Below are 25,550 nucleotides of genomic sequence, written 5' to 3'. Positions count from 1 at the left end.
GGTCCCGAAACCCCCTCCTCCCACTACAGCAAAATATTCCTCCGACAGATAGTGTCCAACAAGTACCTAAGTACCTTGTGCCTCTGGCTAGTTTTACAACACGTGCGCAACAGAACTTCCGAAAGCACACCACCGGCAAGTAAAACTAAACATAGCTTGAAGCAAGGCGCTTAAGACCCGAAAAGACGAGTTAATGAGATACAACAGACGAAACAAACAAATTTAAGACATAAGTCGACAACTCCTTTCCCCTCCTGCGTTTCAAGCCTTTGAAGAACAATGCAAGACAAAGTTAAACGACAGTAATGACCTCCGATATACATACAGTACATACTATACAAGCGAGGGTATTCAAACAGAACAGGTCGATCAACGACAGTGAAGAAAAACAAAAAGGAACACAGGCTCGCGACAGTGGTATCATCATTTTCTTTTTTGCATAGAATCTATCAGTCGACATGGAAGCGCGCAATCGGTATCAGCAAGCAACGAAACAACCGTATGTGCGAAACTTTTCCGAGAGAAGACGCAAAAAGAATATTTATGGAAGGAAAAGAGAGGCGAGAGAGCAAGGGGCAGAAATGATCGAATCGTCTGGCACCATATCGTATCATCATTTTTTCACTCCCACCTCTTCCACTCCTCCGCATTCTTCCTCAGCTCTGCTTCACGGCAATACCCCCTCCTCTCATCCTCCAGCAGCACCTGCTTCCTCTCACGGAAGCGGTTCTCAGCCTCGAATCTCTTCAACGCCACCAACTTCAGATACTTGTAGTCGTGTTGGAGGACCGCCTCCCGGAACTTGGCCCTCATTCGCGGGGAGTAGAGCTGACAGCTCGCCTCCCGGCACTGGTCGGGGCCGTAGCCGGGCAGAAGCCGCATAACGGGCGAGACCATCTTCGCGATCGATTTGCCAGATTTTGCCAGCGGATAGACGACGTCGTCATAGCAGTCCTCGCAGATGGTGAACTCGGGCAGCTCGGGGATGTAGTGCCACGTGCTCAGGATGTATCTGTCGCGGCGGCAGTGGCGGAGCATGGTCTTGCGCCGGGCATAGCTCACAAATCCTCGCATGTCTGGAGATGGAAGGCGTTCGTATTCGTAGCGGTTGGCGGCCGCGTCGAGCAGGTCGAGGTATTGCACGAACCGGGGGCTCTCGGTGGCGAGGTCGCAGACTCGCTCCTGCATCACAGGGTTGCACTTGAAGGAGTTCCGGAGAGAGGGCATCAGGATTCGGACATTGCGGATGCATGCAGAGCAGGCGTTGAATCTGGGGAGGCCCATTCCCGTCTCCGGATCGGTGACTTTATACCACGCCTGGACGGAGCTTGTTCGTCCGGGGCATGGCACGCTTCCTGAAGCTGGCCGGGTGATTTGATAGAGCATTTCAAGATCGGTATGCCGCTGTTTGATCGTCTGAAGCCATGCCAGTCGTGTCCAAGGCTCGCTCAGTGCGCAGCGAACCTTCTGACCACGAGGCTTTGGAGGACTGGGGATGAAGTAGTCGCGGAATCTCGAATGGCCAATCTGCTTCATGCAGGATGGGCAGATATCGATATGGGTCATCTCTTCGATCGTGTACCAGTCTTTGTGGCCGGCTGTCGGTACTGACCTGGGACAGGGCAGGAGAGACAGACTCGATGGATCTGGTGATGCGCGGCGCATTACCTCTCTCGATGGGGAGCTCCTGCGCGAGCACGGTTGTGATGATGTAGGCTTTTGAGCTTCATTAGGGCATGTTACCGTGCGTCGGCAAGATGGGGTACGTGTCATATTGAAGAGAGATGTCCGCGGCACTGAACCCTCACACTTCGACGACAGGTTTGACGGCGAATAGGAACGACATGTCTGGGACTTTGAGTCGTAGCGTGATCCTCGTGTGGGAGACTGAGGAGCTGAGGCAGGGTGTATAGTGTTTGAAGAGACTCCACACGACTTTCCCCTCACCAAGTAGCTCTGTGCAGCACTCAAAGGACACGGTCTTGCAAATTGCTTGTCTTTGCGACGTCCCGGCTTCCCATCTACCCTTTCGGAGATGGTAGTAGCTCTCCTGCGCGAACCCGGACATTTGCTATCCTCGAGCGGCGGTTTTCCTGGTAAACCCTGAAGAGTCCTGCGATTAGTTGAGGTATCGGACGAATAACCATGTCTCAAGCCGGATCCCTGCCGTGACTCGTCGGAAGAGGATGCATATGGGGATTGGCTGTTGCATGCCCTTTTCAGGGAATGTTCATATTTAGCACATCTCGTGCGGTCATTGTCTATGTTACGGTATGCTTCGCAAGGTGGTACTCGTTCGTCCAAACAGCCCCGGGATGCGTATCTTCGACTGTGACGTTGCTGCTCTTGGTCATCGATGATTTCCAATGACTGGGCAGAAGCTTGTCGCTCAAGCTCCTGGACGTCCACGCGAGGTTTCAGCACGGTATTTTCCGGTGGCAAGAGATTTGAGCGGGAAACTGGATCGATGTTCTGTTTTGAGCCCTCAATATTGGATGATGAGTATGAAGACGCTCGGCTGCGTCCGCTAGAAATTCCCGGTAAGTCCTGAATCGCCTGCGAGGGGACTTGGGAAACTGTTTGTCGACGAGGCCTGTGGCTGTCGTTTTCCTTCTGCAGAGAAGGGATGTTCTTTGGAAGTGGTGGAGATTCTCGTGCTGGAGACTGTATAGACTGAGAGTGACCTGCGTGAACAAAAGGTAGGTCATCTTGTGAAGCCGGCGGTGGTGTTGAAGGACCACGGCTGTTGTCGGAGGTGCTGCTTCCAGTTGTCATCGTCGAAGCGCTAGAATCGGCCGTCGAAGAGGGGGAGGAAGGCACACCCATCGTCAAGATAATGGGATACTGGTCGACAGTCCCTCTGAAACGCACACCTTTCTCTGCCAACTTTTCGCTCGAAATAGAAAGGCCATTCAACTCATGAGCGAGTGACTCTTGTTCGTCTTCTACGCTAGGTGAAGGTGGCCATTGACGCCGCGCACCCACGGAAGATTGCATTTTTGCGCCGTATAGAGTAATATGTATTTCGCTGGAGTCAATGGGGAAATATCCTCGTCACGGTGGCTCTCCTATTGCGGAAGCACAACAAATTAGACGCACTTCATTAAATCATAGATGTAGACCCATCTAAACTCACCCCGGAGTCGAGTCAGACGGACGCAAAGCCGAGCCAATGGAACTGAATTGTGAAGCCCATAGATTTGACTTGACATTAAATCGTAGATAGGAACATGAAAAGGCTCGCGATGGATGACACGAATAATAAATACATCGATTGCATTTAAGAGAAAACAGCACGACCATACACGGCGGCTCAATGAGATTGATCGGGCAGCGCCGTCGAGTTGGCCTCAAGCCTGATAGGCCCGGGGGGCGCTTTACGTTGGGCGTTAAGATGCGCCAAATCTAGGCGATGAAGCAGCAAATGCCCAGCAGCAGCTGTGGACAACGCCATGCCGTTCCGTGGTAAAACAACTGGGGCGCACATTCATGGAAAAGCGGCAAAAGGAATATCATGGTTTTTTTCTTTCCCCGCCATAAGGAGGTTGTCGGTTGCTTGACTGCCTCCTAAACTGGCGGTGGAGGCGCTGGTGACCCCAACAGTTCCATCTGCACCATCAGTGCAGGACATGCAGCAACTGGTGACGGCGCAAATAGGACCCGGAGAGGAGTGGCCAGCAATGCATGAGGTGGTGGAATCTTGGACCACGACCTGCAAGGCTGCGGTGCGTCGCGACGGCCCATCTCATGTTGGCCAGCATGACCTCCGCAGACTCTGTAGATGCTGCTGTCCAGACAGTTCAAAGCCGCCGATCGCCTTGTGCAATCTTGCAGATGGGGCTTTCGTTCCCCTTCTGTCCACTGCCATGGTTCGCGCTGTGGTTTGGCAAGAAGAAGTGCCGCCTCACCTGCTGCAGACATTAGTAGTTTGCGCATATTGTGGCGATTCGGCTTTTGATGCACAGCCCTGCTGTCTGGAGTCCAGACAAATGCGTCCATGGAGGCATCAAGAAGTCCGTAATGCTGTCACTCAACATCCGGTCAATAGAATTTGAAAGACAGCTGCACGCTAAAACGGGGCGCGAGATAGTGCAGCACCAATGCACCACGGCCAAAAAGACCCATCGACCCCTCCTGTTGACAGTCTTTTCGGCACACCCGTGGAAGATTCGTTGCAGATATGATGCTGACAGTGGTGCCTTACAAAGTACTGTGATATCACCTTGGTGTCGTCACTCCAGCCTACCTAAAAGCATCTTCCACGTTGAGTGTCACCGGTTCAGATTCCGATCTGGTCCAGCAAAGAAGTTCGGTCACAAGGGCGAAAGGCAGTAAAAAGAAAAGAGGAAAAAAAAGAAAAAAAAAGGAATAGCCTGTAGATCGACCAGCTCATCTTCCTGCCAGCCCACGTTGTGTGGAGATGCCTCATGATCCATCGTGCTGGGCTGCAAAGAGGCTGGAGCAAGACGTCACCGCTGCTGAGGTCGTGACCCCCTCATATCTGACGCTTTCAAAGAGATTATATAGAACGTGCTCAGGCAGGCTGCAGAATTTTGTTTATGATAGGATTTCTGTTTTGTTCTGAATTGATGGTCAGTCTGATCGCCCTGATGGCAAAGTATTTTGACAATGTTTGAGGAACCAATGTGTTCAGACAAGGTGGCTCCGACTTTTATGAGGAAAGAGATTGTAGGAGGACCCCGCAATGCTTCAATGTCCTCAAGCCACCAACATCACTAGAGAGGTTTTGGGCACCCATCATTTCTAGTTTGGAATTGTGATATCCCCATCTACCTATCTATTAGATAATAAGTGGTTCATAACACTTAATGAAGTGTTCAGGGTAGCCATGCGGACTCCCAGGTTTTATCATCCCCACTCGAACAAGCCTTTCGGTATACACCTGCTAAGTAGGATCTAGCGGCACGATGGACCGTGCCGAGGTCCATCGTACCAGGTGCAGCTTTGAGAACACCAATCTTGGCAGATTCCTCAGGACCGTATACATTGTACATATTGTGATTATTGTTATACAATCACGACTTACAATAAATGGCATGCGTTGTCCTCGGCTATCTTCCCGACCAGTTCCGTCGGATGCGAGCCGACAGTCTCTTCCTCCCGTCTCTCCCGTCTTTCCCCGTCGACCGCCTAACGCATCGACGAGACCGCCTGCCAAACATGTCGACTGTTTGTCTACTGTTTGCTGTGCTGTCGAAGAAAACGGGTGCGCTGACAGCATAGAATCTGCCAGTGTTCTTGGTTAACAGAGAATATGACCAGAGACGATGTAGCTGTGACGGTAAATTTGCTTTGTTTTTGCGGTAGAGGTTCTTTTCTGATGGTTACCTATCAATGTCTATGTCGATATACTACAATCTAATCGGTGCACGGCGGGCTCGACGTCAGCGATCGCGATGCCTGCGGGGACCGGCCAGAGAGCGCCTCCGCCAGACGGCGCGACTCCGATCACGATAGCAATGCCTGGGATTATTACAAATACATAATGAGGTCCCTCGCCCGGAACAAGTCCGTCCTGAGCTTTCAGGTGGTATCTCGGCAGTTCTACACCATCAGGGACCCCCATTGTCTCATTAGCCTTTCCCCGCTCCAAGGACGACCCCTCGGTGCAAGTTGTATGTATTTCAACCGCGCGCTAGCCTCCCAAGCAGGTTCACTTTTCCGTATGAGTAGCTCCGCTCGACTCGCCGCCATCCGCGCCCAGCTGAATCCAACTTCCCTGTTTTCTTCAGCGGCATCGTCTCAGACTCAGAAGACTCCCACCATGTCGATCCCGTCGACGCAGAAGGCCGTCATTATCGAGACGACCGGAGGACCCGAGGTCCTCCAGTTCATGACCGACTACCCCGTCCCAACCCCGCAGGAGGGCCAATTGCTGGTGAAGAACAACATTGCCGGCATCAACTACATCGACACTTACTTCAGAACCGGTCTCTACCCCTCTCCAAAGCCGGAGATCCTTGGTCGTGAGGGAGCCGGCACCGTTGTCGCTCTGGGCCCAGGCCCCAACCCGTACAACTTCAAGGTCGGGGACCGTGTTGCCTGGCTCAACACTGGAGGTTATGCGGAGTACACGGCGGTTCCAGCGGCCAAGACTGTCAAGATCCCGGACGGTATCTCTGATGAAGAGGCCATTGCCGGGTTCCTGAGCGGCCTGACGGTCCTGACCCTGGCCAAGGAGTCGTACCCCGTCAAGAAGGGCGAGTGGGTGCTCCTCCACGCCGCTGCGGGAGGTGCTGGCTTCCTCATGACCCAGGTGCTCAAGTCGATCGGTGCCAAGGTCATTGGAACAGCTGGAGGTCCCGAGAAGGTCGAGCTGGTCAAGAGCCTCGGCGCAGACGTTGTTATCGACTACAGGAGCGAGGAGGGCAAGGACTGGGTCAAGAAAGTTAAGGAGGTCACTGGCGGAGAGGGTGTGTCTGTTGTCTACGACTCTGTTGGCAAGGACACCTGGGAAGGCAGCTTGGAAGCTGTCAAGAGGAAGGGTACGATCATCTGGTTCGGCAACGCCAGTGGTCCTGTCCCGAACATTCAGCTCACGTAAGTTTTGACTTTCCTGTCGTGGTCAATAGCCACTGACAATTGGATCTACACAGCCGTCTGTCCCCTAAGTGCGTCAAGATCGCCCGTCCCACCCTCTTCGGCTACATCGAGACCCGTGAGGAATTTGAATTCTATGTCAACGAACTCTTCAAGCTTCTTAAGTCTCGTCAGCTGAAGGTCAAGATCCATAAGGTCTACCCGCTGGAGGACGCCGCGCAGGCACAGAGGGTACGTCCTGTTCCACCCTTGTCCCCACTTGTTTCTTTGATCATGTCGCGTCCATTGCTGACTCCGTTTGCCTTGTAGGACCTCGAAGGTCGGAAGACGACTGGAAAGCTGCTCCTGAAGCCATAGTTTAATCACTTGAGTGATAGAACTCCTGTCACTCTCATCTGCCTCTCCGCATAGCCTTGTCCGGGGTATATATCCATCTATATCTATACCCGGCCCGGTTTTATGCTGGGAGAATCGACCCCCCACCATTTTAATGATCGTGCCCGGAGGTGGAATGCACGAATGATAATAACAACTCTCCGTCATAGTAATGTGACATCTACATATGACTTCCTGCAACTAACCACAGACCCATTTCAGCATTTCAGCCATGTGGTTCTCCCCTTCAATGTATGTATGTAACTGTACTTACGAATTGATCGAACATCTACCAATAACGACTACCATCTCATCCCGCTATCCTATCTATCAATCCATGCGTAGAATCCATCCTGAAGCGTCTATGTTTTTTCTTACCACCTTTCAAGCAATTCGAATTAACATCATCTTTTGTTTCTCGAATCCTAAAAGCGCTGCGTACCATACCATACCTACTGTAGTACACAGGTGGGAGAGAGAGAGAGAGAGAGAGAGAGAGAGTGTGTGTGTGTGTGTGATCAAGGAAAGGTTAATATGGATGCTACTAGCATCGTTTTTTTAAAGACCTATTAATTTATTAGAGATGTTAATGGTTGTTTCCAATGTTTCTGTTCTAGGCACCGCGTACCCTATGCAGTATACTGCGTACAGTAGCGTACAGATCTAGCTGGGTGCATACTACCTAGGTACCTAATCAATGCCTACAGAGTACAGTGCAGTGTATTCTATGTGACAAGGGTTAGTCGAGTCATCCGTGTATGTATTGTACATGAGAGAGTGAGGAAATAGGGTGTTTTTCATTTAGATGGAATCGGGAGGAAGTAAGTAGGTAGATGCTAGTAAAGCGACATTTCATTTTTCATTTCAGATTATTAGGGATTGTGCATGTGCATGGTGCAGTGCAATCTTTCATTCATACATAGTATGCAGAATAGCTGCAGATAATTCAAAAGGGTCGCCGTCGAATCGAACCTCGTGAGGAAACAGGAGTATTTACTGCTGCTCATTTCAGATGTAGTCGTGACTGAGAGATTCATTCTGCTGGCCCGTCCCTGCTTCGCCTTCCTTGTTTCCCTCATTGTCCACGTCTTTTTTTGCTTCGTCCCTTTCCTTGCCACCCTCGTTACCCTCGTCGCCGGTCTCACCGGCTGTGAGGTCCCGAGGCTTCTTCCATCCAAGCATGGCGTCGTTGCCAATGACAGTGTAAATAGAACAGTATGTGCTGAACACTTCGTCGAAATAGTCCAGGCCGCAGTTGAGCCGCCAGACGGACGTGATGATCTTCATCCCCGGGTAGCATAACTGGAGGAGTTTCTCTTCGAGCAGGAACTCAAACTCGGGGTTGGGAATGTCCCCGTTTTCCCACGCCAGGCGCTCCTCGGGTGTAAGGTCGATCCGCGGCTTTCCAGGGTCACGGTATGCCTTGCCACGCAACTTGCCGACGGGGCGGAGATCGGGAGCCTGGTCGCGGTAGAATTCGCGTAGTTCATCATCCGGCGGGATCACGGTGGTGACTTCGAAGCCGTCGATGTCCTCGACACGGACGGCGCTGAGAGCGTTCCTGTTCGCTAGGTCGCGGAACCGGATAGCTTGCTCGTCAGATCCAGCGCCGGCGAGGGCGAACTTGACAACTTTACGGGCGACGCCGTCGCTCATCATAGCACGATTATCCTTTTTCTCAGATTCCCACTTGTCATCTTCGACATAGAGGTCGTAGAAGAAGCCTCCGAAGAGGGTTGAGCAGGCTGTGTTGAATTCTCCGGGCCCGGTCGCGACGAATTGCTGATTGTTCCAGAGTTCCTCGGTTGCAACATCGCAGGAAACCCGTGCGGCATCTATGTTGTCCTTATACTCGGGACAAACGTCGTGATAGAGGAGGTAAGATAGAAAGTTCCTGATGGTCCCGGTGGCCAGTTTGACCATATCCTCTGTCTCAGGGTTGAAGTAATATGGGAAATAGGAGGTCCTAGAAGCTGTCAAAGAACTTGAAGCGAGGGGTGCAAGTATTGTAGAGTTTAACTTACAGATATCCCCTGACGACGGCATCGAAGTCGATGTCCAGATTGGCACTGTCGTAGCCTATGCTAGCCTGGCCCTTCGCAACAAGGATCTGTTCCTTGTCCATGTTTTCGAGATCACGGTTATCGACCCCTCCGAACATCTTAGGTCCAATGTCAATGCCGCCGTATGCGAGGTACTTCGTAAAGATTTCTCTTCGATCGTTTTCAATTCGACGTTTGGCCTGATAACGCAGTATGGCAGTCTCGATTCGACTATACAGTTGTCAACATAGTTACTAGCTTGATCGCAACATGTAACCTTACTGGATGATGGGCCGAGATCTAGGCAAATAGGTTAGTTAATTTCCATCTCAAATGGAGATAACACATACACGTCGTACATGCTCTTCTCCTCTTCATGCTCCGCAACAGTGATGGGAGGATCGACATAGTACTCCTCGAATCCAGTGGGCTTGCCCTACCAAAGCATCAGCCATTTCAAAAAGGTGGTCATCATTCGATGAGGGGAGGATAGAAACGCACGATGCCCCGTTTGCTCTTTGGGCGTCTTGATCTCTTCTTCTTCTTTTTAGTCGCTGGGGCCAGGCCAATCTCCGTAAAAAGCGCTTGCTCTTCATCGTCTCCATCGCTCTGAGGTTTGGTTTGGTCAGAGGTCTCTGTTTCCTTGGCTGTTTGTTCTGGCTGTTCTGCCTTCTCGATAACATCCAGATCCTGTGATGAATCACCGCTCACATGACATGCAGCACGAATTGGGAGGTCTACAGAGTCAGCCATTTTTCCCTGTAGTCCCCAGTAGTGTATCTGGGTTGTCTAAAAGTCTGAAGGAAGACAGCTAGGAATGTCAGCGGTGGTCAGTAGGGAAAATAGCACAGTCTGAGAGTATCATGTAAGACGTCTGTGAAAGACCAGAGTCTTGAGTGACGAAAAGCAGATGGGGGCACCTGCAGAGTTGGAGTGCGTGAATGGAAAGGGATATTCACAGAACCACCTGCAAGTGAGCGTCTGCGGCATGTCCTACAGATGGAAGTATTTGGAGATTTCTTTTTTATTCTAATCAACAGAGGAAATTGTCAGTTTGCTGCATCCAGCATACACATCAAGATCCAATAAGAGCACCTCGGGATGCCCGCGGATGCTACGGACTGCAGCTCGAGCAAACGCCTTACGCAGCCCGGATAGCTGCTGCTGCTTGCTAGCTGCTGGGAGCAAACACATCGCAGAAGTATTCCGTAAAAGAATACTTAATAATAGTATAGTAAGTTATCCGCCCAAGATCAACGGAAAATCATTCTTCTCTAGCAACTTGGCATTAATCGGGATCGCCTTGGCCTGGGGCGCTACTCAAGGGACTGATCGACAGCGACGTTTCGGATTCCACGTTAGCGGACAAGCGGTTGGTCCGCACGAGAATAATGAAGGACCAGAGCTGAGTCTGCTGATGGTTGATCGAGGGAGACAAAAGGAGTTCATGAGCCGAAACACTGACGTCGTCCGGAACGTCACCGCCTTCGTTCTGCGCCGTTAGGTCCGCACCGATCCCGCCCAGATTGTAAATTACGGCCCGTATTAGAATGTAAAAGGGCCCATCAGCTTCTACGCCGGCTCTGTGACTCGCCAGCCATGCTTCTACACTAGAACTGCCCGATATTAATTGATGATCCCTTCGATTGCCTCCTCCACCATCGCGTGCTGCCTGCACCCCAGGACGCTAATTCCGGCCACTCGTCTTGTCCTCCCCTACATGGCGCATGCGTCCTGCCTCTAGCAGATCGGACCCTGACATGATCTTAAATCCTCCGCTTGCTCCCCCGTCGCGTGCTATCTCTCCCTGTATCCTGTTCTCCTCCGTCTCAACATCTTAGCAGCCTTGCACCAGGTCACTTCGTGACTTGTGTAGCGAGTCGTCCGGGATGCTGTCGTAATACTTGACCGTCTTTATACTGAGACTCCAGCCCTTATCACCGTGTTCCGACCATGCAGTCATCTTCGAGGTCAGACAGTCACAAGGCGCAGAAGCTGGACGGCGACAGCTTCGTTGCCTTTGAGCACGCTGCAGCTGGGCAGTACGTTCCCGTCTCTCCCCTCTCCATGATAGCATTCAATTTCCCTTGCCGAGCGCTGACGGCTTGGTGATACAGTGATGGTGTCCGTTGTGACCTGTCTGGTTCCCTGATTGCGAAGCCATGCACACCTGGGGAAGTTGCCTTCTACGAATCTAGCGCCCTTCACCCCCGCTTCAGGGAATTCATGCCCACATTTATAGGCACACTCTCGTCGGCGGACCACCAGCAACCTCTCGCCCTGGCTGCGGCTGAGCGTGGTGGTGCTATAGTAATCCCCCAATCAGACAATTCGTCAGCCACGAACACGCCGATCAGCACTGACGCGCCGCAACAAATCCCGGGGACCTCCGAGCACGCTTCCCTCCCACAACAACAAGAAGCACCGTGGGTTCCTTCCGGCGGGCGTAAGTTAGATACTGGTCTGTCAATTGTGTTGGAGAATGTGGCTTCTGGTTTTAAACGACCAAACGTTCTTGATGTGAAGTTGGGTGCTAGGCTCTGGGCAGACGATGCTCATCCAAGCAAACGAGCAAAGCTGGATGCTGTCTCGAAGGAGACCACCAGCTCCAGCTTAGGATTTCGCATCGCTGGAATGAAGGTGTGGACTGGAAAAGGACTGCCTGAGAAGGTTAGCTCCCCGGGCCCTACCGACCCGTACGCGACCAAATACGAAGGGTCTGAAGGAGCAAAAGGTGAAGTTATTGAGAAGGATGGCTACAAACGCTATGATAAGTGGTATGGACGCTCTTTCAATGCGAGCAACGTCAAGGAAGGTTTCGAGACCTTCCTGGCGGGGGCCAAAGCTGGCAAAGTTGATCGCTCGAAGTTAATAGCTCAGAGGCTAGCTGTGGAATTAAGACGCGTACAGTCCGTCCTTGAGGCGGAGGAGAGTCGGATGTACTCTTCAAGTGTCTTGATTGTTTACGAGGGCGACGCGGAAGCTCTTGAACATGCCCTCGAGGACGAGAAGAAACGGGAAGAGAAGGAAGCTGAAACCCCCGAGGACGAGGACGACGAAGAGGAGACTTTCGAGTTTCAGCAAGATGGCCTGAAAATTCTCGATTTCAAGGTTGGAGACGGAACTATCGCCCAAGGAACTCTCAAGGTCGATGTCAACACCGAAACGGCGCAGCAGGACCTGGAAGACGAAGAGGAAGAACCTCCGAAAGTCCACGACCTCCGTCTGATCGACTTTGCACATGCGAGCTGGACTCCAGGTCAAGGGCCAGATGAGAATGTCCTTATGGGTGTGAGGAATTTGGCCAGAATCATGGAGGAGCTTTCTAGTGAGTAGATTTTGATATATAAAAATCAGTTCTGCAATCTCCTAGTTGTCCGGGCCGCTGGCGGCTCTTGGATACAGCAAAGCTCATGCTTTATATACCACTGATGCACTAGACAAAATCGCAATAACAATATCTTTTCCATATTTGGAAATCCTTTTGATGTCTTTCTACTCTATGTATTTTTTATTTTTTCCCTTCTTTACTTGTGTTTTTCGGTCTTTTAATTTTGAGGAGATGAAGGTAGAATGAAGAAAATTGTTCCTGTTCCAAAGTTCACCTAGATAATTCCATCTTTACGCCGTGGCCCGTAAGAAAGTTACATGGTCCGTACGTACCACTGCGCTCCGCTCCGCAAAATGTTGCCAAGAGTAGTATTGCTTATGTAATACAGACTTTGTCTTCGAGATTTTGATCCCCGACATCAATGCCCGCTTTTCGCTCGGCAAGCTTGTCGTATCCGCAGAGTAGCGACCACGACAACTTCCCAAGATGTTCCCCACGCGTGCGCTGCTGGGCCGCTCGGTCTGGAAGGGTAGGGCATTCAATCCCCTCCCATGATGCCTGGGAGATGGAACAGATGAGACAATCGGCTAACCGACCGTTCGCAATCTACAACTAGGCCCGAATATCGTTCCGTACGTTCTCTCCCCAGATCTCCAATCCCCCAAAGTCGAAAGCCCCTATCATAGCAATTCCAATTCAATTTTATCATATCTTCGAAACGAAAACGATTAGCCGTCCGCTAACGTATCTACCTGGAACGAGCAGTCTCCCCCTCCCGCGAACCATCCCCCCTCCCCCCGGTACCCCCGCCATCAAAACGCAGGCCCGCGCGGCGACGATCCTGCCCAACTTCGTGGGCCTCAAGTTCGCGGTGCACAATGGCAAGACGTACCAGGATGTCGTGATCACGGAGGAGATGGTGGGCAGGAAGTTGGGCGAGTTTGTCCCGTATGTTTCACCACCCACCCTACCCTATCTAACCGTAACCCGAATTGTGTTGTTTGGGCTTCTGTTTTGGATATTCTTGATTTCATGGTTGCGATTCTGCTGGAAAGGGGACTTTCATGGGAGAAGGAAAGGAAGAAGAAGCTGATGTCATTCATATATGTTACAGGACCCGCAAGCGTTTCACGTACAAGCAGTCCAAGAACAAATAAACGGACTGACTATAAGGCTTCACCGTCGTCAACTTGTTTCTTTCCCATACCCATCTCAATTTTTCTTTCTCTCTCCCTCTCCTACATTCTCCATATGGTCTCTCGCGTCGAGCCTATATCGAAATGCGATATTCTCTTTGAGCATTACCGCCTGTCATGGAATTTGCAGGGGCTGTAGCGCAAAAAGAAACAGGCCCCCCTCCCCTCGAGATTGGGAGTCCCGAAAGAAAAGAGGGCAAAAAGGCTATATTGGAAGCAGTTCTGTTCTGCTATGCATTGTTCGGGCGTTCTCCCCTGTCTCGAGCTGTATTATTATCATTTGTCGTGTTATGCCTATGTGTATGTATACCTGTCATGGAAAACAGATACGGAGTTTTTTGATTTCGATTTCAGATCAATCCATAACGATCTACTTCTGCGATTCTTTACTTCTCTCCATTACTGTAAAGAGGAAGAGGAAACAGGGGAATGCGCATGCCTTCTGAAACTCATTATGAGGACTGATCATGGATGGTATTTGTTTTTTTTATTGTACATATCATATGGGTTCAAAAATCTCATAGAAAAACCCGTTCCAACGCCGATTCAGTTCGGTTCAGTTTGATAGACATCCCAGCGTATAATCTCCCCTCCGGTACGCCTGTAAAGAAAGCCCAAACACCCACTTCCTCCTTCAATAAAGAACAGAAAAGTTCGTATCGTCCAAATGCCAGCCACATGGTCTGAAGCCCCGGAAAGAAACAGGCCAGGAATGAAGGCCCTCTGTGAGAGAAAAGAGGGACGTAAGAGATGTACAATGGAGATATACGGTGTACTCCGAATCTCCTCGAAAACGGTTCAGGCGCACATGCCTTACCGGTAAAATTCGCCTCTCTTGACGCTGACTCCGTACTCCGCAACAGCCATACCCAGATCCTCCATGGTCAGCACGGTCCGTCCCTGTCCGGAACCGCCCTGTCCACCACCACCGAAACCTGGTCTCTGAATACCCAGATGGGTATTGGACGCGCCGCTCTTGCCCTTGCCCACGTCTCCGCCAGCGACACCTGCCGCGGCGCCCGCTGCACCAGCACCACCGGCCGCGGTAGGCATGTTCAGACCCGCAGCGGCGTTCAGACCGCCCATCGGGTTGTTAGCGCTGGAGCTGTTGGAGGAGCGGATCCGCGAGTACTGGTACGCGTCGGCGGCGATGTCAGCAATGAACTTCTGAGTCGCGAGAGCGAGGAGGCGCGCAAGATGCGGTGGAGTCTGGTTTGGACCGTGGCCTGGGGGTGGGAGGCCGGCTAGGGTGAGGTAGTGCGCTGTTACGGCGTCGGGGATCTATCAAGTAAAGTTAGTTGTGGTCTTGGTGCAGGTAGATGTATAGAAGATAAAAAAAGATCCTGAACTTACGATAGGCGCATATTCATCCATCTTTCCCAGAAACTCTCGCAGGCTAGTTTCCTTCTTCGACGGCGGCGGCGCTGGCGCTACAGGATCAACGCCGATGCCCGGCGCAATACCAGGCGCGACAGGATTCCCCGGCGGAGCGTTCACATTTGCATTCTCACCAGCCATATTATTCGCGTTTTCGCCCGTGTTCATATCGATGTCCTGCTCGATGGAGGCGTCGATGTCGTCCCCACCGACTGCTGCGGGGTCTGTTTCTTCCTCGACCTTGGGCGCTATCGAAGGCTCAGAAGCTGCTGCTGCAGGAGCTGCAGGCGCCGGTGCCGCGGGAGCCGCTGGTGTTGTCGCTGGAGCTGCAGGCTCTGCTGTTGTTGCTGGTGCCGGGGCAGGTTCTTGAGTCTGCGCCTGCGCCTGCGATGGAGGTGGAGGCTGCGACGGGGATGAAGATGAAGACGATGGAGCTGGTGCAGCAGCGGCTGGCGGTGGTTGTGACGATGGTGGTTGTTGTTCAGCCATGACGGTGACCAGGTCAGACGAAGATAACGAAGGACAGTGGCTTGAAAGGTGGACAATCCCTGCCTGTCGGGGGGTGGCACAGCTCTGCAGCCTTAGGCCCAGGTCCGTATGGCCTGGTGGTGTTCGCGCCTGGACTGGGGTTGGGTTGGTCGGCTTGGGTGCTCAAGGAGAGATGATCAGTGGTTGGTGGTGATTATAGGGAGCTCTGCGCGGTCTTGGCATGAGCTCCTGATGTATGTACGGAGCATCATCCATCTTCTGAGTTCTGCTCAACAACGTTCTATTGTTGCTGGTACCTGGCATTTATTTAATCTAGAAATTATCAGATAACACAAATCTGCTTGAAACTGCGAGTGTGCATTGTTTTAAAGCCTGTTCTGAGGGTTTCTGTTAGAGGGCTACTGCTACTAGCCTATTGATACAGCTATTATTCGCAAAAAAAAAGCAATCGCCCATACACCTCACGGCAGCCAGTTTGGGCCACACCACTCAGTACGCCTGGAATAAATAACAGAACATGTTGTGGAAAGAAACAAGAATCTGACAGTGCAATCTGTGCGCCATAACCCCATTGACAAACCCCCCCCTTGTGCCTACTGGCCCATCTGCATATTCGGATCAACAGTGTTCTGGTGCTGATTCTGTTGAAGCAGGTCACCATGCACTTCCTGGCCAAGAGTCTGCATCAGGTTTTGCTCCGCCGTCTGGTCCAGCATCGCGTGGTTAGTGGCATCCTGAGGAAGACCCGGAGAGGCAGACATGCTTTCCGGGCCCGGGCCCGGGCTAGGTGCAATCTGCTGAGGATGCGCGCCAGCAAGGGCCATCATCCCTTCAATGCCCTCAACGTGCGCCTTATCCTCTTCACCCTGCTTCTTCTCGCGCTCCCGGGCTTCGTTCTTGGCGGCCTGCGCGGGCGCACGCGTCTTGAGTTCACCGGTGACAAATTTAAGGTAGTAAGGCACCTCAATGCCGCTCTTCAGGAAGAATAACTTGAGATTGCGTGCTTTGTCCTTGAGCTGAACCTGGTTGCGATCCTTCAAGGACTCGTTGATAGTGCCTCCAGGTCCAAACATGGCAAGAATCTGACTCCAGTGTGGTCCTTTGACCCGATCCAACCCTGCCATCAGAGCATTCTCCTCTTCTGTTGTCCAAGGTCGACGCTGGCTTGGAAGACCGGCCCGACGACTACTTGGCGAAGATTTTGCAGTGGCCGCCATCCGCGCGCGTTCGTAGAGAATCTGAGTAGGCTGTGACTGCGAGTAGTGAGGCACACCAGGCATATAACCATAATTCACCGCAGCAGCATTCGCCCTCGCGGTGATCGAGGCATTGTTGTTGTTATTGTTGTTGGCAGGGTTGTATTGTTGGAAGTTTGCTTGGAGTGGGCTTTGCTGGAACGTCAACTGCTCCGGCTGCTGTTGGTATCCTGGCGGGGTCGGGCTGTGCTGATAAGGCTGCTGAGTCGCGGGTTGCTGAGGAGGTTGTACGGCCTGTTGTGGCGTTGGCAGGCCATGAGCTGGCTGAGCTGGCTGAGTGGGCTGCTGTGCTCCTTGTTTTTGCTGTTGCTGTTGCTGCTGCTGTTGTTGCGACTGTTGTGAGCGCCTGAGCCCATGACCCTGCAGAGCAATTTGCGCCGCTCGGGCGGCACGAGCGACTAGGTCGCCGTGCATGTTGCGGTCAACCGGGACATCGGGGGGCTGTGGAGCAACTGAGAATTGACTTTCGAGAGGAGCGCTGGGTTGTTCCTGTGTCTCTCCATTTGACGTAGACTGTCGCGCCTTGGCTGCCTTCTTGGTCTATCCCGGGTTAGCTGAGCAGCAAGCAAAAATGACGAATAACGGACACAAACCTGCTGATGGCTGATGGCATCGAAGTTTTTGCTGATGTATGAACTCAGGTCCCTCAGGAAATCTTCCCAGTGGTATTTATCAGGCAACGCTTTCAACGAATCTTCGTTGTTGATTTCACTGAGGAGAATATCACGTCGAGATCGAGCACGCTTAACAAAGTCCGCTTCACTGGGGGCGAGTTGACGGGTTCCGGGACGTCTAGCAAGCAAGCGCTGCTCCAAGTCATCGGGAAACAGGTCATAGAGCAATTCCGTTCTCGAGCGCTCTGTGCTGTTCATCGAAGCGATAAACGCCTGAGTCTTAAGCTCAAGGAACAATGCGCCTTGGACCTTGAGAAGGCGATTGCCCTCAGGGACAAATACGTCCAGGAAATGATCATTCAGTTCCGAGAAGCTGATCTCCTGAGTTCCAAAGATGCTCGACACGAAAGACGCCAAATTTGCTTTTCTGATAATGTCCACCTGAGCAGGTTCCGTGAGGTCCAGTTCAGTCGGGGAAAGAAATGGTTTCTTAGTAGAATACACTTTCTTCGTGTGATCGAACAGAGACCGCATGGTTGCATACGCTTGTCCATTCTCGGAGTCCGGTTCAGAGACGAAGGAAGTGATATCCTGATACGTGGATTTCGCAAGCAAAGACAGGATTTGCGTGGACTTTACATTCGAGACATATCAATACTCGACCACGTATACATAACCATAGGCTTGATCCACTTACCAGGTTGTCGAGGATTGGTAGAGACTGAACTTTGAGGTGAGAGTTCGCTTTGACGAAGACTAGACCTTTGTTGGAAGAAGCCTGCTGGCCGTTTGCCTCCGCTGGCTGCTGGCTCATTGCGCATTGCTCTTCTACGCGTTCTGAATGGTCTATGATATTAGATATAACTGCTGCCATTTGGTGGGCAGGATCTGGGTTCCCCGCGGGAGCCGCACCATTGTCCGTTGCTGTCTCACCCTGGTCGTGGCCACCGTTCACTTTCTCTCGAGACTCGACTGCACCTGCATTCAGTGTTGAGGCTAGCTCTCCTTCAATCTGATTGTCCGGAGATCCATCTGCCTCCTGCTTTGGTTGCGACGAGGCAGGAAGGACTTCGGGACCAGATCCAGTACGGCGCTTCTTGTGCGCACGGGGGAACTCGGACCCGCCATCATTGTCAAGTGGGTGAGAGGCTTTCTGAGATGCTTTGAGGAAAGGATGTTAGCATTGCCTGCAACTATTGGCACGTCATTGCTGCACGGCGGGGACCAGGCAAAAGGCATGCGCTTCATCGACAGGGACTGGGAAGGACAAATGGCGGCACTCGACGACAGTGATGGAGACTCACCATTGTTCTCTTGTAGGGGCGATGAAGGAGGAAAGGCAGCAGGCGTCCTCGCATCGGAAGACAGCCTAGAGCCTCGTGTGCTCACCATGGCGGGCGCGTCGATACGGTCTGGAGGGCGATCTGGACTTCCTAGAGGAGAAATGAGGGTTTAGGGGTAGGGCGCAGGAGTAGGGCTTGGGAAGGACGGAGGCTCGGTCGCGGACGAACAAATTTTTGCCCTGTGCGGCCGTGCCAGCGGTTGATGTTGTCAGCGAGCTGGCCCGCGAATCACCGCTTTGACAACAGCAGCAGCTTGCGTTTCTGGAAATCGAGTCGAGAGAATGATTAATTCGAGGCGATTCAATTTGCTCTCCTATGCACTATTGTTCTCTTACTTAGACACATGGATTTTCCTTGAGCCCTTCCATGCCTCAGGCTACTAAGGCGTACAGAGCCGCTTAGGGGCCTGGCCGCCTGGGGCTTCCCCTCCAGAATTGACCTCTTGTCCAGAACCTCTATCATCGCGACTCTCAAACTATCTGGTTCGTACCCGCGTCATAGATAGATCGAATGTTGCTGCAAGTCCGTCCTTTCGTCTATTGCAGCGGAGTGACGTGATATACACCAAGCGGCTGCAACGGGCTCGGAACACTAGCTCCAGCAAGTACCTACTTCTTCCGCATCCAGCGCTGAAGAGGTAGATCCCTGGAAAGATGCTTAGGCCTCCAAGGGCCTTACATCCCAGCCCTGGAGACGAGACCTACGCTCGGGCCTTGCCTGAAGGACCTAGGGACCTCCGGACTGCGGAAATCTGTACTACAGCGTTGCAAAGCCCCACGTCTGTATCGCGATAACGATTGCTGATCAAAGAACTCCGGCTGTAAACCCCGCTTGACCCAAGCCTCCGACAAAGTGATCTGCACATGGTGTACTTCATCCATCCAGCCCTGCGCATCCAATGCATATTGTACTAATTTGTGCCGGGGGGAAGGCATTACTTTTTCCCTGTACTGTGTGGACCTACATCTGATAACCTGGAATCAGTCGAGTGCGAAAATGGTATTGAGACAGCTACAACATGGAGCAGTTTGGAAGTAAACTTCTCGTATTCCAGGGCAGAAGCTCACATTGGTTCAGTATGCCGATGTACCAGTCTTATAATATGGACCATAACCGTTATCAGTATCAGCATGTTGGCTAACAAAGGCTATCCATGTCGTCACACCGATGCTACTTACACTGGGGCTAGTCTACAGGCCTTGGTGAGATGCACACCAAGGTGGTCGGACTACTGCGCTCTACTCTACTGCAGCTCCAGGCTCGTCTACTCACGAGACAGGACGTCGCAAGTGCCCATGCAGATGTCGTGCCGTGCTGTTTCTTTGCCAGTGAGTGTCTGTTTTCAGCCAACCCTTCCCGACCACATGAATGCTTTATCGTTTTCCTGCCAAAGGCTGTCCCAGGAAGAGCTCGAGCTACTCGGATTTGGCGGATACCCTGGCCCTGGGTCATCCGACAGCCTGCTTCGTCTGTCTAGCTCCTCTTCGCTCCTACTAATACTTATTCTATGCTGTTTCCCGGTCATTGTGGCCCTAAGCATGCGTTGTTATTGTTTCTTGCTAGTCCCTATATCTTTCCCTGGTACTTCTACAGTAGACTGAACGCCCCTGATACTCGGAGCTAGCTCGTTTGCTCTCACAGTGCCAATCAGCTTTATTGGAAAAACGTCAAAACAAGGATGCGACTGTTTCATTGTGCTGCAATTGCCCTCGTGCTCCAGGCACCGGCGCCCACTTGGGCTCAGGGCCTGGAAGAGAAAATCTGGGCAGTTGTTGCCTTTACAACATATGGCGACAGTACTCCGACTCTCTTGCCGCGATCGAGGACCTTGACGTCGTTGGGAGCGCACGATTTGTATACTGCCGGCTCGATCTTCCGGAAGCGATATGTCAATCCAATAACCAATGGAACTAGCTCGACGAGAATTCAAAAGATCTCCCCGTACATGTTAGACTCCAGTGAGGTGAATGTATATTCAACCACCGACCAATTCATTGCTGCCTCTGCTCAGGCTTTCATGCAAGGGCTCTATCCTCCCCTCGAGCACTCCTATAATGAGACTTACATCGATGCTACCAATATATTAGCAAATGGGTCGGTCATTGATTTCCCCTTGAATGGCTACCAGTACCCCCGGATCTATACTGCCGGCTTGACGGATTCCAATTCCATCTCAGTGGCCGGCCAGGCTGACTGCTACATGCATTTGATATCCGAATGGCAATATCAGAACGGCCCCGAGTTCAAGCAGATCGCTAAAGAGTCGGCAGCTTTCTATGCTTATCTCTATGATGTTGCGCTCTATGGAGTGTACGAGCCTCACTTGGCCAACTACGCGAATGCTTACTATATTTCCGAGTACCTTGAGCACCAATATCTACACAATTCGACCGTGAGCAGTCTCGTGACTCCACAGGACCTGCACTATGCAAGATTGCTTGCTGATCAATATGTCTTTGCGACGAACGGCAATCTCACTGCTTCGGGCCTTTACAAAGGTGACCGGATTCGCGCCGTTGCTGGGAGGACTCTTGCACAGCTGATTGTGGAATCATTCGAGGCCAGCATTCGAAGTCAGGGTTCTGAAGGGAAAATGAACCTTGTATTTGGAGGGTTTGAGCCCGCAGTCGCACTTGCTGCTCTGCTGCAGCTGGCAGATCCGATGTATGAGAACTTCTACGGTCTCCCGGCGCGAGGTGCTTCTCTGGCCTTCGAGCTGTACAGTTTTGAGGACGATTCCACCAGTCCGGCATATCCCAGTGCTTCCGACCTTAATGTGCGATTCCTTCTTCGCAACAGCACGAATTCCTCCGTCGGATTCACATATTACCCGCTCTTCGGCTACGGCCCGAGCCAAATTGCAATTCCGTACACCGAATTCAAAATGGAGATGGAACAGATCATGATGCCGTCTACCCAGCAATGGTGCACCACTTGTAACGCCAGTTCTGTGTTCTGTTCTGGTCAGGTGGACAACAATTCTTTTGCTGGTTTGAATCGGGGATTGAGTGCCGGCAGTGCAGGCGTCATTGGCGCGTGCGTCACTCTCGTCACCCTAGCTTTCATCGCCGCTCTTGCTTTCCTTCTCTGCGGCATCCGGATTAACCCCAGGCAGAGGTCTGAGCTTGGAGGTTTCAAAGGTAGTGGCAAGCTGGCCAGTGATCGGGATGTAACATTCAAGGACCCGGCAGGAGGCACTGTTAAGACGATGGAGACAGACGCAGTAGAGAATGGCGCCTCCGGGGCTGTTGTAAGGGGCCATGAACGTGTGGGTAGCTGGGAGATGGGGGAGCGAAAGAAGGAGACTGGCAATATGGATCCTGCTAATGCGCCAAAGACCCGGCCCAGCTTCGAGCAAGATGAGGATGATTGGCAAGTGAGCCCATTTGCAGACCCAGTTAAGGCTCATGAGAGTGTCTAAGGGCGCGAACTCTATGGTTTCTTTTGGGATTTCCCACAATGATACTTTTTCGGTCTTTTTGCAGTATCTGCTAGGATACTACCTTCGGCTTCCTCTTGATATATCTTGATACCATTAGGGGTCTTTTAATACATGGAGTATAATTTTTGGTTTCAAGCAGGTGCCTTCTCCAACAGACCAAGCATCTATCCTGAGGTCCTCTACCCTTTCCTAATTCACATGGAACTAGATGGTATCTCACCATAAACAATGCAGGATCACGGGGTGCTGTTGCCCTGACCTGCAACTGGCGGCCGCCCTTCCCTCAAGCCTAACACAACAGCTTTTGTTGATATGAAAACACACGTCCTTAGACGTTCCTCCTCAGTGATTCCCATTTGTCTCACCCCCACTCCTTTTACCACCTCATACAACTGTCATAACCTGCTGGTATCGTCTAAATAAAGAAAATGAAATACGACATCCCAACCCTGCTGTCCCTGAGACAGAACGCTTGCATCGACATTGGCAAGTTCAGTGTCCATGGCCTCGACAGTGCGTTAATGTCGCGTTCCGCACAGGAAGATACCTACCTACTGACCGACACTGCAGACAACCTGCTCAGCCGCCGCAAGACAAACATGAGTTCGGTGACAGAGCGATCAGTCAACCGCTCACGCGTGGCTTCAAGCGTCTCTGTCAGCCATCACAGTGAAGAGTCTCCTTTTGGCTCGGGGGCCAATCTTCGCTATCCGTCTCGCCAGCCAAACAACGCACCTCACGGGACGCTGGCGCAGATAGATGCTGGATTCGCGCGTTTCCTCAAGGAACACGCGTCTCCAAAGCACCACCGCGTTACAGCGGGTGGCCGGATAGTCCCTATGAACCCAAGGACTCCTGCACCGGAGTTTAAGCTGTCTCTAAAGAAGCAGGAGGGTGACGATCTTGCCAAGGGTGCCAAATCTGTTGCTCCAACTCAGGGCAGACAGAGCATCGGGGCCGAAGGTACATCTGCTCGAGACGTCCGCGACGATCCTAACAACAACTTATCGGCTGCAGAGTTTCCTTCCATTACGGGTACCATGCCTGGAATAGCAACACCATTGCTAGGTGTTGATGGATCGGGGCTGCAGCATCGGATCCAAGGTCTCCAACAGAGTCTTCAGCAGTCAGTCGCCATGTTCCAAACGCCATTGCTGCAACAGCAGTTTTCTCTGGCGCCAAATACCGCCCAATCTCTTCAACCAGGACAAGTGGGCCAGGAGTGCGTGACTGTCTTGCCAAACTATGCTGCGTACAATGCGAGCGTAGATCAGGTCGCATGGCTTCCAAACAATGGCCAGACACTGGCAGCCCAGAGATCTTCTGGTTCCTTTATGCCACCAAATCAGCACCCTGTAGCTGGGGTAGCACCATCTTTTGGAACGGCAACAGGAGTTCTTGGAGTGTTTCCATCTGCTTCCAACTTACAGCTGCCAAACACCACTTCCTTTTATCCTTTGTCCGGCATCGGCGGAGGCCAAGTCGCGAACCAGACCATGCCCTTTCTCACTCAGTCGCTTCCCCTTTCAGGAGCTGTTCAAGAGTCAACCACCCACAAGTCTCTGCAGGAGGTGACCAAGGAACACGAAACGCTCTCTGCGCAGCTGGCGAACCTTGACAGGTACATGGCCCTCCACAGCTGGGATTTGGATCCTAACTCAAAGAAGATCTTGGTGGAGCAACGGATGAGCTTTGTGCGGGAGCTGGATGCGTTGCGGCTGTACAAGGAGCAGCTTGAGTCAAGCCTTGGAAATCAGGAGTCCAAAGCAACAGATACGCAGACGGCACCACCCCCAGGATTGCAGCCCACATCCACGCAACTCCGCTCGGGGGATATCACAAACGGTCTCAATGTGCAAACGGCATCCTGGATGCCTAGTTTCGCTGCCAGCAATACGCCTTTTGTTTGGACCCCAACTGCGTTCGCGGGTAGTCTCGCATCGATGCTACCGGCAAACGAGCCATTCAATGGAATGCTCCCTTATCAATTCCCGACGATCGGAACACTGACTTCGTTCCCCAACGGCTTTGGATACGGAGACTTGCGAGCGAATGTTGGATTTCCTTACGGGGATCAACTGCCACATCAAGACTGGGCAGGAAACACGAGTCATGACATCAGCGGTCAAGGTACACAAGTCTATAATAACATGACAACTGATTCAAAAGATATACAATCTGCAAGTGACGGATGGACGACTCCCACGCAATCAGCGCCACCTGAGATCAGTCGAGTCTACCACCGCATCGAGGAAGCTGCCAAACGCGGAGAATCTATCGATGGACTCCTCAAGGAGCTTGCTGTCGTCACCGAGAAACTCTCCCGCTCTGATATGAAGAGCGAGTTGAGCTCCCAGCAAGAACAGCGAGTGTTTGGTAGCTCTGCTGAGAATGAACATGCATCTGGCTTGCAAACGTCTCGCAGCAAGCCAGCGTACGCCGCCCAAAGCCGCGACAGCGGAGAGGTTGCTGCTCCGTTGAAGGCGGTTACCCAATCCAACAAACAGAATAAATCAAAGAAAAGAAGGTCGAACAAATCTGGCGAAAGCAATACCAGATCTATGGAGAGGATCCAGCGTGCACTAGACGAACCTGGCGATGATGACGATAGGAAGTCATGCTATTCTTACCTTTCCACAACCGACTCGTGGGCAACTATCCAGGAAGGAGAGTAAGTATCAACGCTGAGCTTATCCATCAAAACACGCGCTGACTTCTGCAGCAAACGCTGGCTCGCGCGGGAGTCAAAGACGGAGAACGAGGGGAGGGCGAGCTTTGAGCTATTGCAAAACCCGTGAGTAAAACCTTCCAAGGTGTACACAACACCCGGGGCTGAAACATCTTCACAGAAATCAGAACACCGTTGGCGCTGCTCCAGGGACCAGCATGGCCAGGCCTAGGACCGGTGATCGAGTGCCAAAAATCCGCGACACAGTCGAATGGATTCAGACCATCAGTCAACAAGCTACACCAGGATCCGAGCAGGGCAAGTTTCCTCTATACAGCGAGTCTTCCAACCAGGAGGACGTGAAGGGCAGCCCGTTGATGCTGAAACTGTGGAGGCACAGCCATGATCAGAGCACGTCCTCCAAGAAGGCATGTGCCCCCGCAGTTTCGCAGAACATCAATGCACATGCGTTTCTCCCGCCGTTTGACGGGCCTGGGGACATGCCAGACGTGGGAGCATCCAACCCGGCCACTGCGAACAACCAGGGAGGCGGCCCTTTGGGCGACGCTACCACCGGACAACTCAGCGGCGTCAACAACATGTGGTACAGCAAGGAATCACGGGAGAAAGCCAACCCGGCTGAGGTGCGCAACTTCTTCCGACGGATCGAAGAGGAAGAACGGAACATGATGCACAAGTACCGGATCAGACACCCTGGTGCATGAGCGAACCCAGGTCGACACGAGGTCTACGAAATGAAGAAATGCAAAAAAAGTAAAAAAGTACGTCAAAAAGAAAGAAAAAAACAAGTGAGCTTGGAGAAGAAACGGGGACAGAGACTTGGTGTGTTGGAGAA

The 25,550-nt window shown here is 52.1% G+C and overlaps 9 protein-coding genes across 9 annotated transcripts; 5 read left to right on the top strand and 4 right to left on the bottom strand.

Annotated features, from left to right (window-relative positions):
- Positions 1-621: 621 nt before the first annotated feature.
- VTN00DRAFT_9869 (uncharacterized protein) lies at positions 622-2,997 on the bottom strand (the record flags this gene model as incomplete). The annotated part of the gene is made up of 1 exon (XM_069436871.1): positions 622-2,997. The coding sequence occupies one exon, from the start codon at positions 2,995-2,997 to the stop codon at positions 622-624; it is 2,376 nt and encodes a 791-aa protein (XP_069284468.1).
- Positions 2,998-5,686: 2,689 nt separating this feature from the next.
- Positions 5,687-6,918, top strand: VTN00DRAFT_9868 (uncharacterized protein; the record flags this gene model as incomplete). Its single annotated transcript, XM_069436870.1, has 3 exons — positions 5,687-6,561; positions 6,618-6,792; positions 6,871-6,918. The coding sequence occupies 3 exons, from the start codon at positions 5,687-5,689 to the stop codon at positions 6,916-6,918; spliced, it is 1,098 nt and encodes a 365-aa protein (XP_069284467.1).
- A 1,026-nt stretch (positions 6,919-7,944) lies between these two features.
- On the bottom strand, positions 7,945-9,731 carry VTN00DRAFT_9867 (uncharacterized protein; the record flags this gene model as incomplete). The annotated part of the gene is made up of 5 exons (XM_069436869.1): positions 7,945-8,902; positions 8,961-9,209; positions 9,261-9,278; positions 9,329-9,414; positions 9,480-9,731. The coding sequence occupies 5 exons, from the start codon at positions 9,729-9,731 to the stop codon at positions 7,945-7,947; spliced, it is 1,563 nt and encodes a 520-aa protein (XP_069284466.1).
- Positions 9,732-10,931: 1,200 nt separating this feature from the next.
- VTN00DRAFT_9866 (uncharacterized protein) lies at positions 10,932-12,314 on the top strand (the record flags this gene model as incomplete). Its single annotated transcript, XM_069436868.1, has 2 exons — positions 10,932-11,020; positions 11,096-12,314. 2 exons carry the CDS (start codon positions 10,932-10,934, stop codon positions 12,312-12,314), a joined length of 1,308 nt encoding a protein of 435 aa, XP_069284465.1.
- A 481-nt stretch (positions 12,315-12,795) lies between these two features.
- VTN00DRAFT_9865 (mitochondrial 37S ribosomal protein uS19m) lies at positions 12,796-13,466 on the top strand (the record flags this gene model as incomplete). Its single annotated transcript, XM_069436867.1, has 4 exons — positions 12,796-12,838; positions 12,926-12,941; positions 13,075-13,257; positions 13,424-13,466. 4 exons carry the CDS (start codon positions 12,796-12,798, stop codon positions 13,464-13,466), a joined length of 285 nt encoding a protein of 94 aa, XP_069284464.1.
- An 852-nt stretch (positions 13,467-14,318) lies between these two features.
- Positions 14,319-15,371, bottom strand: VTN00DRAFT_9864 (uncharacterized protein; the record flags this gene model as incomplete). The annotated part of the gene is made up of 2 exons (XM_069436866.1): positions 14,319-14,786; positions 14,859-15,371. The coding sequence occupies 2 exons, from the start codon at positions 15,369-15,371 to the stop codon at positions 14,319-14,321; spliced, it is 981 nt and encodes a 326-aa protein (XP_069284463.1).
- A 593-nt stretch (positions 15,372-15,964) lies between these two features.
- Positions 15,965-18,633, bottom strand: VTN00DRAFT_9863 (uncharacterized protein; the record flags this gene model as incomplete). Its single annotated transcript, XM_069436865.1, has 5 exons — positions 15,965-17,167; positions 17,221-17,874; positions 17,939-18,078; positions 18,154-18,402; positions 18,546-18,633. The coding sequence occupies 5 exons, from the start codon at positions 18,631-18,633 to the stop codon at positions 15,965-15,967; spliced, it is 2,334 nt and encodes a 777-aa protein (XP_069284462.1).
- A 1,629-nt stretch (positions 18,634-20,262) lies between these two features.
- On the top strand, positions 20,263-22,005 carry VTN00DRAFT_9862 (uncharacterized protein; the record flags this gene model as incomplete). The annotated part of the gene is made up of 1 exon (XM_069436864.1): positions 20,263-22,005. The coding sequence occupies one exon, from the start codon at positions 20,263-20,265 to the stop codon at positions 22,003-22,005; it is 1,743 nt and encodes a 580-aa protein (XP_069284461.1).
- A 449-nt stretch (positions 22,006-22,454) lies between these two features.
- Positions 22,455-25,419, top strand: VTN00DRAFT_9861 (uncharacterized protein; the record flags this gene model as incomplete). The annotated part of the gene is made up of 4 exons (XM_069436863.1): positions 22,455-22,539; positions 22,597-24,697; positions 24,749-24,820; positions 24,876-25,419. 4 exons carry the CDS (start codon positions 22,455-22,457, stop codon positions 25,417-25,419), a joined length of 2,802 nt encoding a protein of 933 aa, XP_069284460.1.
- Positions 25,420-25,550: the final 131 nt, after the last annotated feature.

The sequence above is a fragment of the Thermoascus crustaceus genome (genome assembly GCF_041956765.1).
Source record: "Thermoascus crustaceus strain CBS 181.67 unplaced genomic scaffold VTN00scaffold_8, whole genome shotgun sequence".
NCBI lineage: Eukaryota > Fungi > Ascomycota > Eurotiomycetes > Eurotiales > Thermoascaceae > Thermoascus > Thermoascus crustaceus.
The sequence above is the reverse complement of the archived record's forward strand: the minus strand, read 5'-3'. Positions and strand labels throughout refer to the sequence as shown.